The sequence below is a fragment of the Mustela lutreola genome, chromosome 7 (assembly GCF_030435805.1).
Source record: "Mustela lutreola isolate mMusLut2 chromosome 7, mMusLut2.pri, whole genome shotgun sequence".
Lineage (NCBI taxonomy): Eukaryota > Metazoa > Chordata > Mammalia > Carnivora > Mustelidae > Mustela > Mustela lutreola.
The window spans coordinates 142,165,113-142,181,419 of record NC_081296.1 but is presented as its reverse complement, the minus strand read 5'-3'; the positions used below and the strand labels follow the sequence as shown (position 1 = coordinate 142,181,419).

At 53.7% G+C, this 16,307-nt stretch overlaps 1 protein-coding gene across 4 annotated transcripts in view; it reads left to right on the top strand.

Annotated features, from left to right (window-relative positions):
* The window catches only part of ITPK1 (inositol-tetrakisphosphate 1-kinase), a 167,217-nt gene that overhangs the window by 111,056 nt on the left and 39,854 nt on the right, over window positions 1-16,307 (top strand). For all 4 annotated transcript variants that reach the window (XM_059182951.1, XM_059182949.1, XM_059182952.1 and 1 more), the window contains one exon: window positions 11,334-11,451. In XM_059182951.1, coding sequence (XP_059038934.1) covers window positions 11,334-11,451 — 118 coding nt within the window. The remainder of the gene's footprint in view (window positions 1-11,333; window positions 11,452-16,307) is intronic.

Genomic DNA, 16,307 nt, shown 5'->3' with positions numbered 1-16,307 from the left:
GCCCTGGCTGCTGTGTCTCCCGCTGTCTGTCCTGCTTTCTGCCTTACGTAAACTGCTCTTTGAGACCTCGTCTCCCCAGTCATGAGGGGTTCCCCCCACCCACGCCTTTCCTTGTGCTGTCCCCTCTGCCTGGAATGCCTGTTCTCCTCGTGGTCCATGCCGGTGACCCTTGGTGGTTCAGCCGCCCTGGCCTCCGGAAACCCTCTCTCTTGCCCTTCTGCTTCTACTCCGCTTCCCTCCGCCTACGGCTAGATTAGTGCCCTGACCCATACCCTTGTGCGTCCCGTGTGGTGACAGGATCGTTCCCTGCATCTCTCTGCACTTAGGAGCTCCTGGTGAGGCTGGGGGGAATGCAGCCTCCCTGAGCTTGCAGAGGTACCCCGGCTCTGGTGTGCACATGCACGCACACGCACACACACACGAGCGTGCACACTTAGGGGCTCCCTCCCTTCCTGGCTTCTTGCTCTCTGGGAGGCCTCAGGCTGAGTGCTCAGACACTGGCGACCTCCAGAATAGGATCAAGGTGGCTGAGGACATGGCAGCCCCGCTCTCTTCAAGGAGCCATTTTAGAAAAGTTAGAGACGTGGCAGGGGAGGAGGTGCCTTCCCCATGCCAGGGCTGAGTCCATGAGAACTGGGGAGTCCTCTTAGTGGCTGCTCTAAAAGGCGGTCTGGGTATGTGTGGTCTTGCTTGATCTGGGGAACTGATGTCTGTCCCTGATGCAGAGCCTTTAGCCGTCTGTCATTCGTGTGGCTGTCCTGCTCACTCTCTTTCCTCCGCTGTCATGGGCATGCATGTCACTGTCCTAACGAGACTGGGTTCTGCTCAGTCACTGCACTGTGTATGCCCGAGGGACGCAGGTCCTAGACTCCAGGGCCCTGAGAGGTTTTTTCATTCATTTATCTCTTCACAGCATCCAAGAATCCTAGGACTTCAGAGTCAGAAAGGATATTATAAAAATGCATTATTCCAGCCTACTTGTTTTATAGGAGGGAAAACTGAGGTACAAATGATTTAAGTGGTTTTCAGGACGCATAAAGTTAATGTCAGTGTTAAGACTTGAACCAAAACTTCTTTTTTTTTTTTTAAAGACTTTATTTATTTATTTGACAGAGAGAGATCACAAGTAGGCAGAGAGGCAGGCAGAGAGAGAGGAGGAAGCAGGCTTCCTGCTGAGCAGAGAACCTGACATGGGGCTCGATCCCAGGACCCTGGGAACATGACCTGAGCTGAAGGCAGAGGCTTTAACCCACTGAGCCACCCAGGAGCCCTGAACCGAAACTTCTTGACGGCCTTTGCCTTAACTTTTGCAGTGTCTTAGGGTCCGTGTGCTAGAATTGGGATCAGCCAGGTGGTGCTGGGTGGAAAGAGGTGCTCAGCCAGTGATTGGAAGGCTTAAGCCTTGGCTGATGGTCAGGGACTGTTACATAGGTTGTGTACTACACAGCTCAGTGGCAGACTACGTGAATGTCATCCTATGTGGCTGGACTTGGCAATCCTGCCCCTGGTATGTACTGGATGCAGTCACAGCCTTCTCTTGGCCCACAGGTTAGCTGCATGAATCTCTAGCCCCAGCCCTATGCCAGACCTGGCTACCTCTTCAGACGCCTGGCCCATGATTCTTGAATAGCCATGGGTGCTTTGGTTTAGCCAGGGCCGAGGTTGGCTGCCTGGCACATTGTGTTGCACCAAGATACCTAGGTCTAGCATCGATTCCTCAGGCTCTCTGCGGTTTTCTGTAGGGTGTAATGAACAGACAGGTATTCTGGGTGGTGCCAGGAAGGCTTTGCCTGGGGGACATTTGGCCCTGGCTTCAGTTGATTTCATGTCCATGAACATGAAATCATGTTGATTTCATGGCTTCAGTAGTCTGCCCAGAGCGTTCGTTAGTGGTCCTGCCCAGCAGTCCTTGCTCAGCATGGGTCATGACCTCATCATGCGGAGCTGATCTCCCAGGAACGTGTTTCACTTTCTGCAGAAGAGTACCATGCCTTTGAAGGTATGATTGCCCAGGACACCATTTCATCTATTAGTCTTCCTCCCGCTGGTCCTACTCCACTCGGCAGCTGTCCGCTGCAGGCATTCTGTGCGTTCAAATCCTACATATATCTTCCCTCAGTGCCACGTGGATCTTCATCCCAGAGACCGTTGTGGGCTCTAGCGTCTGGTCATGTCATTTTTGTACTCTCCTAAGAGTGGCTGTCTTCTGGTGGTTGCTAGTTTGTCTGTGATCCAGGGTTGGGAATGGAAGCAGAGACTCTAGCCCACTGTGGTCGCTCCTTGGGACGTTTGGGATAGAATGAGCCAGAGAGGACCCTGGGGTAGTAGAAGGAGCATATGCGGTCATGGTCTCATCTCTGCCCCTTCCCCATGTGACCTCTGGCTAGTTTCTGCTTCTTTCTTCTTTCTGAAAAGACTGGCTGGACTAAGGGACCTTAGGTCTCACAAGGTCTGACCATCTGTGACTCTGCTTCTGGGAAAGGAACTTGGGAGCTCTGTTGCCATTTTTGCTGGGGTGCTTCGCAGCCTAGGCTTGAGTTGGCTGACTGTGAGAAAGACTTAGTTTTCTTTCTTCAACATAAATTTTAAAAGAATGCACATGAGAAATTCTAGTTGTAGCTAAAATTGAGATGCCTCTCCTTTAGCCAGGGCCCCCTATGCCTTGTCTTGCCAGCTAGAGGGCTCTGGAACCAGATGGCCTGGATCCTGGGAGAGCCTGGGCCAGGTACCGAGGAGCTCAGAACCTTAGTTTCTCTACCTGTCAAATGGGGCTGCTAATGGGACCTACTGCCTAGGGTTGTTCTGAAAGTGTGTACAACAGTCTGGTACTTGGTGAGCATTCTGGAAAAGTTAGCTGCTATCATTACCATTATTACTGTAATTATTAATAATAATTCCTTCTGGCTTCTTGCCAGGACTTCCATCACAGTGGTAAGACTTTTTTAGGAACTGGATGTTTCCTGTCTTTCATCCACCACTTGGTGTGGAAGGAGTGAGTTCAAAGGCCAGCCTTTGTGGCCATCAACTGGAAGGTCTGGGCTGGGGCTGTGCTCTCAGGAAGAGTCAGAAGGAGTGAGATTATGCTGAGTAAGCCCAAGGTTACCTCTTTTCCCATAAAAGCCTGGTGAGTAATTTTTAACAGCCACAGGGAAGAACGTCAGGTCTTCCCCAGCATCTCTTTGGTGACTGAGCGCTCACGGAAACACACAAACTCTGACTCATGGGGTCTTAAGGAATCAGCCTGGAGCGTTTGTTCTGTGCATGGCACGTGGGGTTCGTCTTGGGTGCCCATGCTTGTCTGACTTCTGGAACTGAGTGATGATCAGGATTCTGAATCCCATTGGGGTTAGTGCAGAAGGCTGTTGTGGTCCCCAAGTGATCATTGCCTCAGTTGGTGGTGATGGCTGCCGCGGCCCCAGGGAGGTGTGGTGGTTGGGTGCCCCCCTTTTCCATCCTTGATCTACCCCGCACGGGGGGCTGGAGTCCCAGAGAGTGTAAGTGTAAGGCAGGCCACACAGCAGAGCGGGGACTGGAGCAGGTCCTTGCTGTTTGAATAGTCTGGTGCTTTGGTTTATTCTTTATCTTTTTTTTTTTTTTTTTTTTTTTAATGCGTTGAAGATAATACACACAGAAAGCTATACACATAAGTGAGCAGCTTCATGAATTTTGCAAACCAGATACACCGCCTATCCATGACCAGATCAAACAACAGAGCAGAGCTGCTCCCTAGAGCCACTCATGGGCTCCCCACTCCTTCCCTGCCTTTTCCCGACCTGCCCTGCCCCTTTTTTCTCTTTGCATTCTCAGTGAGGACCTGCTGTCCTGCTGTCCTCTTCATAAGACCTCTTCCTGGGGGGTGGGGAATAGGGACTCTGGAAGGAAGGAGGCTGGAGATGAACTTTCTCCAACAAGTTAATGCTCTCAAATCCCTGTTCCATCAGTGGCTTCCAGCCTGGTCCTCCCACACTGCTCCTGGCCGGCAGGGTTTCAGTCCTCTAATTCTCCTCCTAGAAACCACCTCCTCCTCTCCCTCCAGCCTTCAGGTTAACGTGCAGAATGCTTGGCAGGGGAACCTGGCACTTAGCTTGCCCAGCCCTACATGTGACTCCTTTTTTAGCCTTCCCTGTGCAGCTTCCTGTCCCACATCGCTGGAGATGGAGAGTTCTGGAACATAGGCGGGGCTCACTCTTGCTGCAGTGCTTGCATAAGATTTGTTCTGTAAGTGCAAATACTCAGGAAGCTCTCGTTCAGATAGCCAGCCTCCCCCAGAGACCCGGTAGAGGCTGCTCCGTCCACGGGAGGTCTGGACAGCTCTCAGCCTCTTTCCTCTCAACCATCACCCCCTACCCCTTGCTGGCCCCAGGCTTTGGTCCTCTCTTTCCTGTTCTAGACCTGTCTGATGGAATTGTGCACAGGTTATCCAGCACTTAGGTTCAAAAATGGTCCTTAGGCTTTGTGGGAATTAAAAAGCACTTTAGCCACATAACTTGTTGGGGTAGGTGACAGGGTTGCACTGCAGAAGCTGTGGGGTTGACCTTGTAACGGGAGGTTTCGAATTCTGGCAGAGCCCCAGCTGGTTATGTGACCTTGAGCCGGTCACTTTGCCTCGGTCAGAGACTCAGCTTTTTCATCTATAAAATGGGAATAAAAATACAGTTGTTTATGCTACAGGTCACAGAGATTGCTTTGAGAATCAAATCTGGCGTTTATTTTGTGTGACTGCAGCTTTGGAAAATCAGAAAATTGGTTTCTTTTGTGTACCGTGGTAGATTTCTGTGATTGCTACCTTTAGAACCTCTGTGCTTGAGCGGCTGAGAAGTTTTGTGATCTTTTGCATTCTTACCCCAAGAATATCCGCTGTGTAATCCAAGGGAGATGAAAACATTAGTCCACACAGAAACCTGTGTCCAGATGTTCATCGTAGCGCTACACGTAGTAACGCCAAGGTGAAAACAAGCCAGAGACCTGTCCCCTGATGAACGCATGAACAGATCTGGTATTTCCACACGGTGGAGCGTTGTTCAGACCTGTGTCACAGCGGGGATGAACCCTGAAAACATTACGCTCAGTGGAAGAAGCCAGTCCCAAAAGACCGCACTTGATTCCATTCGTATGAAATGTCCAGAATAGACAAGTCTGTAGAGACAGAAATGGTTTCCAGGGGCTGGGGGGGAATGCGTGAATTGAAACGGAGAGCTGAAACATACGGATTATTTTTTTTCTTTTGAAGTGATGAAAATGTCCTAAAATTAACCGTGCAGATGGTTGCACAGCTCTGTCGACGTATTAAAATCCCTGGACTATAATCTGTAAGTGGGTAAATCTCATGGTATTTGAAATCTATCTCAATAAACCCTTTTTTTGTTTTGTTTTGTTTTTGTTTTTGTTTTTTTTTTTTTAAAACATACTGTGAGGTAGGAACTGCTCTGGTCCCCATGTTACAGATGAGGACCGAGGCTTTTGGAGGCAGAGTCACAGGCGGGGAAGGCGGGATTCTGCCCCAGTTCTCACCGCCTCTGGCTCCAATGCATGTCCCCTCTTCACAGGACTGGCCTTCACCTTACAGAGGTGCCAGAGGCCTAGAGAGGAAAAGGGGCTTCCAGGGCTCTGTGTGGTGCTGCTGCTTCTATCCCAGCTCCCCCGACCCTACTGGAACAGTCCACTGGGCCTGAGTTGCCCAGTCCTGCCACGGAGGTTAACGGTTAGGCTGTGCTGGCTGATGGCCTTTCAGTGGCTGGGTCGCGAGCACCACAAGGTGAGGCTCTGCCAGGTCTCACGTGAGTGGTGTCCTTGACTTGCACAAGCTCCTGATGTTGCGAACATACAGTTTATTTCTTCTTTGCTACTTTTGGTACCGTATCTTAAGAAATGGCTCTCTGATTCAAGGCTATGAAGAGGTAAACCCATGCATTCTTCTACGAGTTCTATAGTTTGAGCTCTTACCTCATCGTATTTTTATATTAAAAGACACCGTGCTTAAAAAAGAGTATTTTCCCAGCAATGCGCACGTCGCCAGCCAGTCCTAGGTAAATGGTGGCTGCTGTTATTTAAAAATTATGGTGATGATTATTTTTATTTATTATCTTTTCCATAATCTCTCACTGCATTTCCCATCTGGCTGGCTGCCTCCTGCTCCTTTGGGAAAGATAGTGTTGGTGTTTGAATCGGTCTCTGGCACAACTATAGGGGTGTGTGGGCTTGAAGAAAGGGAGGACCTGGTTACTTCACCCCTCCCTTCCATTCTGTCCCCAGTTTTTTTGTTACACAAAGTTTAAAAATACTGGAGAAGAGGCTGCAGCGCCCTCCCCCGTCCCGCCACCCAGCTTCACGAAGTAGCCCCGTGCGACCACTCTTGTTTCCTCTGCCTTACCTACGTCTCTCACCATCCGCCATGCCTGGTTACTTTGAAGCAGATTCTAGGCATCGTATCTAATCTGTAAATAATTTCAGTATGTATCCCAAAAAAATGAATCACCGCTTTCTAAAAAGGGGCCTGCAGTGGTTGGGGGGTGGGGGTGGGGCAGAAAGTCCCCTATGTCTGAGAACTGAGGGGGCGGGAACTGGGCACGGGCGCTTCTCTCCACGCCCCCGTAAGGGACCGGCTGGCTGGGTGCCACTGGCATGGTGGGCTCTGCCAGGACCTGTCTGCAGAGGGATGCGCCCTGCAGCCTGGACTGCCGTAGGCCAGGGGATTGTGTGGTGCTTCGGGCGTCAGTGGGAGGGTTGACCCCATCCGGAAGAGCCCTGTCGTTCTCCCCAGGTGCAGGGCTGGCCTGCCCCACAGTCGGCTGCATGGGGCATGGCTGGTTGAGCTCAGAGACCTTGGGCCAGGTATGGTACTAAGAGCCCACGTGCTGTCCAGCCGCAAGAATCCTCTTTTTTCCAGTCCGGGTCTTGTTGCCCAGAGTAGCTCCCTGAGATGGGTTTTATTTAAAATGCAGGGGCGCCTGGGTGGCTCATTTGGTTAAGTGTCCCAATTCTTGAGTTTGGCTCAGGTCATGATCTCAGGGTCAGGAGATGGAGCCCCAGGTCAGGCTTCACACTCAGGGTGGGGCGGGGTGTCTGTGTGTGTGTGTTTGAGATTCTCTCTCTCCCTCACCCTCTGCCCCTCTCATGTGTGTACGTGTGTGCGCTCACTCTCTAATAGATAGGTGAGTCTTTGGGAATAAAAATGCCCATTTGGCACACCAGGAAACAGAATCTCAGAGATAAACTGCAGTTTCTCTTTCACAGATATAGGGTAAGTGTGAGAGGCAGGATTTGAACTTGGGGCTTCTGCCTGCATTTTCTGTTGGATAAGAGCAAACCCTTGCATCTGCCAGCTTGTTTCCTGTTGTACATGGAACCACAGAGGAAATGGCATCTGTGGCACCCCTGATCCTTTCATTGGGCTCACTCTTGCAGTTGGGGAAGCGTCGACTTCCTCCAGCCCAGCAGAGAGGGCTCCGGGTCCCTCCTGGCACCATCATCCCTCGGGCCTGGGGGCAGGGGGCCGGGGACACTTGTCCGGCCTCTGCCCCTTTGTCCCCTCCACAAACAGTCTGCGCTCTCTAGCCCTCCTCCTGGCCCCCTGACGGGGGGCTGTGTCTGCTTTCCCCACTTTTCAGTCTGCCTCGAGCCGGGCTGGCCCTTGGTCATGTCCAGGCTCCCTTTGTAGGTGTTCTGCGGTGGACGCTCTAAAGGAGCATGTGTTTACCATTTGCCATGGAGACCGTTTGGGCCTTTCTTCTTCTGAGTGGTGATAAAATGGTACAGGGCGCTCACCCTTCCAGCAATTTGTTTGGTAATTCTAAGAGTCTTGTGAAAAATGCACGAGGCCTGTAGTACAATAGATAAGCTGAAAGGCTTGGAAGGAAATCCACTTGTGGACAGCGGGGCGAGTGGAAAAACTCCTTCTTTGCCCTCTCTGACCTCATCCCCAGAGAGATCGTGTTCAGGAATAAGTCTCTGTTAATACTGATGCATTCATCCCGGGTCAAAAGCTTGTTGGCGCCTGCTTGTCAGATATTTTCCCCCTTCGTTTCTCCTAACTTCTTTCCCTCGTGAGTTTGGCTTAAATTCATGTCTTGATGATTCAGAGTTCTCTCTCTTTAAAGGTCGCTGCCCTAACGCAGAGAAGTGCAACCAGATCCAGCAACTACTCGGATACTCTTCTTGGGACTGGGGGTGGGGGTGTGGATTTTCGAGGGGGAGGAAGGAGCATGTGTGGACTTCAGGGGACTCAGTTGGTAGGGAGACCTGGGCCAGCCCACTGAGGCGAACACCTCTGATACCGGCCCGTTGCTAAAGGCAGGCAGCCAGCATCGTCCATAAGGCCTCCAGCACGTGGCTTCTAAAGCAGCCCTTGTGTGTGGCCCTGAAGTCTGCCTCCATAAGCACCAGTCCTCCGTTTTTTTTGTTTTGTTTTGTTTTGTTTTTTTTAAGATTTTATTTATTTATTTGACAGAGAGAGATCACAAGTAGGCAGAGAGCAGGCAGAGAGAGAGGAGGAAGCAGGCTCCCCGCCAAGCAGAGAGCCCAGTGCGGGGCTTGATCCCAGGACCCTGGGGTCATGACCTGAGCCAAAGGCAGAGGCTTTAACCCACTGAGCCACCCAGGCACCCCCGTCCTCCGTTTTTTTCCAGGGTAGGCTTTTAAGTCGCAGATGAGGGAACTGAGGCCTAGAGAAGCCAAGTGGCCTGCCCAGGGCGACCCTGGAAGGTGATTAACAGAGGGAGCCTGGGTTTCTTGAGTCCTGGGCCCTCACTCTTTCCTCTGCACCGGGTTGCTTCCTGGCATGTTGGGGTAGGAGAGGAGGAGGGGTTGTGGGGACAGTTCATTGCGTTTAGGTTGTAACCTGGAACATGAACTCGTTGGCCACGATTATAGATCCAATAAGGGGAAGCCCAGAAGGCTTTCATTCATCCGTGTGTCTTTAGTACTCTGCACGATGCCCGGGGCACCGTGAGTGATATGCACTTTGTCGTGTGGATGACCTTTTAACATGAAGAGAGTAATGCAATTTTATATGTATGCAGTAACCTTGGTGTCTCGTGAATGACATTGTCTTATGGCAGTGTAGACCTGGGCCAACGGAACGGTGTTGACAGCGGGTACTTGCTGATGGGGAGCCTGCTGTGGGGAGATGCAGACACTTAGGCAAGGCTGAGGCTAGAGAGAGGAGGTCTAGGCACGGCCCCCGGCCTGAAGGCAGCTCTGGATATTCCTTCCTTGAGGACACTTCTCAGCTTGTCTTTGTGGCCCCGGTGGGTGGCAGATGTGGACTCGCCCACATCAGCTGACAGTCTTGTCCTGTATAAGCAGGGAAGTGGGCCAGGAACTGGGGTGACTCGCTGATGGCTGCCTGTCTCTCGGGAGGAGGGGGAAGGTGGCTTGTCTTCTGTGTTTGTGTCTGTAGCATGGGTATGTGGGGAGAGGCGCCGAGAGCGTGCTGGCCCCACAGAGTTCATGGGTGGGAGGGTGGAAGACGGGCTCCCCACTGGCACGTACTGGGCACCCTGTAGGAACAGAGAAGTTTTTTTAAATTTTCAAAGAAAAAGATACAAATGTGCCCATAAGCAGATACTCTGGTATGAAACCCAAGGTGGGGAGCAGATTTCAGAGGAGACGGAGATAGAAATCTCTGGCTTTGTGTTGAGAGCTCTTAAAAATGGTTACTAGGAACCAAAATAGGTTCACTGAAAAAAAGAGTAATTCCAAATGGCGCTTTCTTTTTTGTTGATAAGGCTGACTTGAAAAGAAGCATTGTGGCTTTCTCCTTGGCCTCTGTTGACCTCGCAGACTGATTTTGTAGACTGGGTGGGCAGGGGAATGAATTAAGCTGGTGTGTTCATTCCCTGGGGTGGCCTTGACAAAGTACCACAGACTGGGTGGTGTAAAACAACAGGGACTTTTTCCTCTCACAGTTAAGGAGGCTCGAAGTCTGAAGTCAAGGTGTCTGCAAGGTTGGTTCCTTCTGGAGGCGCTGAGAGAGAATCTGTCCCATGCTGCTGTCCTGCCTTCCTGCAGTGGCCAGTGGTCCTTGGCAGGCACGACATCAGTCACTGTCTCCGTCTTCAGATGGCCTTCTCCTTGTGTGTCTCTTTCCAGACTGCCCATCTTAAAGACACCAGTCAATGGATTAGGGTCCATCCTAATCCTCTGTGGCCTCATTTTAGTTTGCTTCTATCTGTAGAGACACTATTTCCAAATAAGGTCACACTCACAAGCACCAGGGCTTAGGACTCGAACAGATCTGTTGAGGACACAATTCAGCTCACAATAACAACAGCTGGCGAATGGCCTCCCTTCCACCCAGCCTTTCCTCTTAGCCCCTCTCTTGTTCCTCCAGCATTCCATATTTTTGTTCTTGGACTCCGTGTTCTGGGGCCAGGCGGATGGTCTCAGCCTGCTGAGCTGTCATGGCCCACGGATGTGGCTTGGGCTCCTGTGGTCACAGAGGTGCCGAGGGGCAGGGCTGGGATCCTTGTGTTCCTTTCCCAGACACCTTTTGCCCAGTCTCTTGTTGAATTTTGTCAGAGATGGTAGTTTCTCGTCTCCCAGGTACCTAACTGTTATTTCTCCAGGGAGACCCTAAATTCCTTAAAGGCTGATTTGGTCACAGTCTTGCTTGCGTGTTCGCAGTCTACCCTGAAGCTGGTGGGTAGAGAAGAAGAATGTTGTAGTGGGTACCTGAGGGTCGGGGGCTGCCCTGGGGTGGGTTTGTCATCCTGCCTTCCACACCGATCCTTACCTGAATCCCAGCGTTCATTCTGCTCTCGCTGGCCCTGCCCCAGAATCCTTATCCATGCAGGGCTTTGGGCCCTTCTCGAGTGTCATCCACAAGGGCAGCAGAGCTGGTTTCAGGTGAGGCTTTATCCAGGAGCCAAACGAGTTGACCGGAGCCTGCTTGTGCTCCTTTTCTTGGCTCTGTTCTCTCAGGCTGGCCTCTCGTTCTCAGTTCTGGCTTTGCCGGGCCTCTCCCTCAGATTTCAGGGTGACTGCTCCCAGCTGCCTGGTCCCCTCGGTGTGGGAGAGAATGGTCTATGTCCCAGCATTCCTAGCGAGAGCACTGAGCCTGCGTCTGATTGGGCCGACTTGGGTCACGTGCCCTGTTCTGGAGCCTATGGCCAGGGTGGAAGGTGCTGATTGGTCTAACCAGCATCATGTGATCCCAATGGCGCCAGGAGCATGAAGGCATCCTCCCCAAATAGTGTGAAGTCAGGGATGGGGGGCAGCGGGGGGAGGAGAAGGAGGATGGATGCCGTGAGGGCATGTCGGATGGAATGTTGTGGAAAACTCATTTCTAACTCGGCCTCCAGCCTCCAACCAGAAGAGATGTGTTTTCCTTTCAGGAGTACATTGATGCGCACCCTGAGACCATTGTCCTGGACCCCCTTCCTGCCATCAGGACCCTCCTCGACCGCTCCAAGTCCTATGAGCTCATCCGGAAGATCGAGGCCTACATGAAAGGTAGGGACACACGTGGCTTGGCCCACATCGCACGTGACCCACCCCTGCAGTGACAGGGTGGTCGTTGCATGGGGGTGGGAGGAGGGGGGTGTCTGATCTTTTTTAAGCCCTTTGGGGCAGGAAGGAGTTGAATTCCCCAGGGGCACACGTTCTTGGGAGGGCCTCGCCCCTCCTCTGACCAGCAGAATTAGGAAATAAAAGCCTGAGGGTGCTCTTCGGGAAAGAGAGCGGCTGCAGCCACTTCAAGGCGGTTTTGTTTTGTTGTCTTGAACCCACAGAGTGGTGATGAAGTGTCCCGATAACACAGTGGTTAGAGAGCAGGGCTGTGTGTAGAATAGCAGAGCAGCGGGCCGGGAAGGGAAGTTGTGTAACCGGGCAATGGAGACAAACAGAGAGATTGAAGGGCCTTTAATCAAAGCTGTGGAGCTGTGTCATGTGGCGGCTGGACCTCACGGGGTACGCTCTGTTCTTGACGCAGGAGCCTCCTGCTTAGCTGTGGGAGCTTTTCCTGCCAGCAACATCCTCTCGTCCCTGAGGACTCTTTCTCCCCACCTTCCTGGGCCTGGCCGCTCTGGAGAGGTTGGATGGCCTTCCCAAGGTGTTTGTTTTTGTGAGAAGGGCTTTTTTGGAAAGAGTCCTGTTAACAGTAACGTAGCTCTCTTTGCCTGGCCCTGCGTTCCCTGCTGAGAGTTTTCGTTTAATTTTGAGGAAAGGCAGCCTCCACTCCTGCCATCCAGACCATGACGGTGGCCCGCCTGGCCCTGACCTGGGTGGTGACTTCGCCAGCTCTTGTTTCGTGTGACAGTGGGACCGGCAGGAAGAGTTTGGCTGGCCGGACCAGGGCTCAGCCTTCTCCTTGTGCTCTGTCTTTCCACACTCCTGAAAGTGGGGGCGGTCACCCCCCCGTTTTGCGGACGGTAGTGGAGACCGAGAGCATAGCAGACGGGCCCGCATCACACAGCCTGTGTGTGGTGGGGTCAGCATCCCGCCAGGTTCCCCCAACTCAGGCTGTCAGCTCGAAGCCCCTAAGCTTAACTTATGTGTCCGTGGCCAGATGGCCGTGGATCTAGCAAGCGCCTGTCCTCAAGGACTTTGGCCATGAGAGTTGGCAAGTCCTTGCTTCTCTAGGGAGCATGCCTTGTGGAAGAGCTGGGTGTTGGACTGGCTGTCCTGGAGGGGGTCTCAGGGCCTCTTCCTGAGGGTGCCTGGTGTTCGGCAGGTGGCATAAAGCCCAGCCCCTGAGCAGCGTCTTTTCAGCACGCCGACACCCTTTTCCCCTTGGGTCTAGAGTGGTCAATGATGATGTCAGCTTCTCTTTGCTTTGCCTTCCTTCCCTGGGTCCGACTAGAACTCTCAGACGAGAACAATCTGTAGGGATGTTCTGGCTAAATTTCAGTTCTGGAAAGGAAATCCCAGGAGCTGTGCGTGTTCGACACCAGCTGTGTGTGAAGGGACAGGAGATGAATCCGATCCTGATGAGAAGGGCTGCTTAGTGAGTGGGAGGAGTCGTGGGTCAGTGGCCACATCTCCTGTCCTCAAGTCCATGAGAAGAGTGATGTGTACCAGTGGGGTCAGGGACGTCACTGCTGAGAAGGTTTTTTTCAGAGCAAAGAGCACAGGTTTTGGGGGGAGACAGGCTGAGGTCATATCTGAATCTGGGATGTTGCTGCTGTTGTGCCCTTGGCCAAGTCCTTTTACCTAGCTTAGGCCTGTTTCCTGTTAAGATGTTGATAAGAAGTGGTTTGTCCTCAGGGTCTGCGGTTGAGATAACTGGGGTGACGTCTGGTGAGCACTTAGCATGGGTCCTGGCACATGGTGCCACCTGGGAATGTCCGCGGCTGGCACAGCGCCCATTCTGTTGGAAGGGGCTGAGCTTGGAGTCTCTCAGTTTTCATGGGCAGAGAATCAGGGCTGGGGTCAAGGGTGAGTCTGGGCCCGGAGTGGGACTGTGCACAGTCAGGGGGCAGGGGACCAGTGATGGGTTGTGCTTGTGCGTGCCTCACAGACGTTGAGTCAGTGTCAGGTTCGTGGAGTGCCTCGTGCAGTTGGGGACGTCGTTCGGCACCCACGGAAGGCGTGTGGGTTGGTGAGCGAGGACATGAGCGTACGTTTTAGATCAGTGCAGACATGGCCTGGAGACAGGTTCCAGTGGCCATTACCTATATCCTGGTGTAAAGGTGACCCACACAGAGCCACACGTGTGTCGGGCTGGCGACCGACCCCCTGTGGGGAGAGAATGAGCCTCCGCTCTGCTGGGTCCAAGGAACCTCAAACCCCGGGGGTCCTCAGTCCAGGAGCTGCCTGCAGGGCGGCGGGGAAGTCCCCTCCATGCTGGGCAGGAACGTGTTGACCGAACCCTAAGGCAGGCTTGGTCCTAGGCCAGCAGGAATTGTTTTGTGGGTGGGCCGTGACTGCTGTACCCTGGATTTTCTTTATCGTGCACTGAGCCGGGTTGGCACTCTTCCAGGAGGGTGGGCAGGAGCTGGGATTTCCTGGAGCCTTTTCCTGACCCCCTCCGCACCCCCATGGCCGTTCTTATGGAAGCAGTGCTGGCTCTCGCCTGCCAGCCTCCCAGAGGCGGGGCTCCTCCCTGCAGACGTGGAGAACCTTCTCCAGGAGGCATATCCCCAGCACTCCCCCGCCCCCCTCCTGCTATTCCTGGAGGCAGCCCAGTTAAGCGCACTGCAAATGGCCATAATTACCTTGTAAGTTCCGCAGACAGTTAGAGCAGCCCAAGTGACACTGCTGTAGCACTGGAAGAAGGGGCTTGCTGGAGACCTCCTGGGGGTGTCACCGTTCTTCATGCCAGGGTGGCTGTGCCTGCCTCAGAGAGCCAGAGCAAGCTGCACAGTAAGGCCCGGGGAGGCTGCCGCGGAGAGGTGCCCAGAGCTCCCTGCTCTGCAGTGGGGGTGGCGGCCTCCCCGGTAGGCGGCGGAGCACTTGGAGCGGGGGTCCACGCTCTGGGTCCATGCAGAGTATCAGCTGTGGAGACAGGGGAGGCCTGCTGCCTGGAGCCCCCAGCTCCCAGTCTGAGTATCTGGGCGCCAGCTTGATTCCTTGCTCCCAGGGTCCATCCTCTTCTAGTTCAGAGCCCAGAGGGGAGGTGGGGTTCTTCTGGTGCCTCACACCCATCAGTCTCAAACCTGCCCATTTGCTTAGCCCTGAAGTTGCCATAGCAACAGAGACCTGAAATAACGGTGGCTTAAGTGAGATAGAGCCTCATTTCTCTCTCATGGAGCAGCCCAGAGGAAGGACCCAGACTTCGTCCAGCTGACTGTTCTGTGATTCGAGCCTGCTGGTCCACAGTGGTGCTGCCGAAACTCCAGCCATCATGTCCAGGGTCTCGACCTGCGGGTTGGGAGGGACAGAGGAAAAGGAATCCAGGGGAGATAGAGGTGGTTATCTTTTTAAGGAAAGGCTCTGACAGCCACGACACAGTGCTGGGTCCACACGTCACTGGCCAGGACTGAGTCCCACACGGAGCTGCAGAGGAGTTGGGAAATGTGGATTTTATTCTGGGCCCCCATGTGCTCAGCTGAAGTTGGGAGCTTTGCCACTGTGGAAGGAGGGGGGAGACCGAGGTCAGAGGGACGGCAAGTTGTCTGTCCCCTCACCTTCCGAGAAGTGGGCTGCTACCTGGGGAACCCAGGGGTGAATGACTCTTGGAATGAGACCATTCCTCCTCCGGCTGGCCTGGGAGGCAGTGGCCTCAGCCTGTGACCCTAGCAGTAAATTCCTTCCACACAGCAGCTCAAAGCAGCGTGAGGTCCCTAGGCTTGCAGAGTGACCCACCCCAGAGCATTTGGGCCACAGGGTTCTCTCATTGAGTGACTGTTTGTGGGCGGGGCTGCACCCCCACCCCTTAGCCAGAGGCACAGATGGCACTGAACCTGGATCCAGTTCAAACCAAGGACAGGAACCTCCCAGAAATGGAACATTGCCTGGCACAGGCATGGGGGAGGGCGGGGGAGGCTGGGTCATCAAGTGATGATTGCCGAGCACGCATCTGCAGGGCTCTTCTCTCCTTGCTACCTATTTTGCTGCATAAGGCCAAGATTTTGAGATGGAAACCCCGAGACCAGGGCCTGGCTCTGCCACCGCAGGTCGAGCGATTATGGGCAAGGCTCTAGCTGCCTCCTGAACTGGCCGAAGCGATCTGAGAGAAAGCTGTGCTGTGGTTGGAGGACACAAGCTGGTGTTCTCAGCCCTGGGGGGTGGCGGTGGACCGTGGCTGATGGAGGGCATTAGGCCACAGGACAGAGGGCTCGAGAGACCCTTCAGAGCTGGTGACAGTGGTGGGTGACGGGTGACATGTGCTCTGGAGGTGACAGATGGCCTTCGGGACACCAGGCCTCCCTGGGGAGGGAGGTACACAGCACGGATGGGAGCATTTCTGCCTGTGGTTTTATGGGAATTTAATCAGGGCTCATTTTGGAGCCCTGCTGGGGAGCTGGATTGAAAAACGGAGTGATCTAGACAGCAAGTGAAGAGAAAGGAACATGCCTCAGAGCCTGGAGGACTCATTGCCCCCAGAGCCTCTGTTGGGTGAGGACTGTGGGGTGGGAGGGCTGTGATGGAGCTGGGGGCAGGGCAGAGGCCTGTGGGTGGGAAAGGAGAGGCCGGGGAGGGGGCCTGGAGTCAAGGCTTGGGCCTCAGACTGCCTGTGTCCCCTGCGTCGTGTGGCCTGTGCAGGTCACTTTCCTGTCTGAGTTTTCTCTGTCAGCATGTGGTAGGTCCTGGGGGAGCACCTGCCGCATGTCCGGTGCTGCTGGGGGCACAGCACGCCCCAGCTGATTGCATCCGCAGTGTAGCCAGTGAGAAAGGTTCCAAACCGAAGTGCGTGTCCCTTCAGGCCA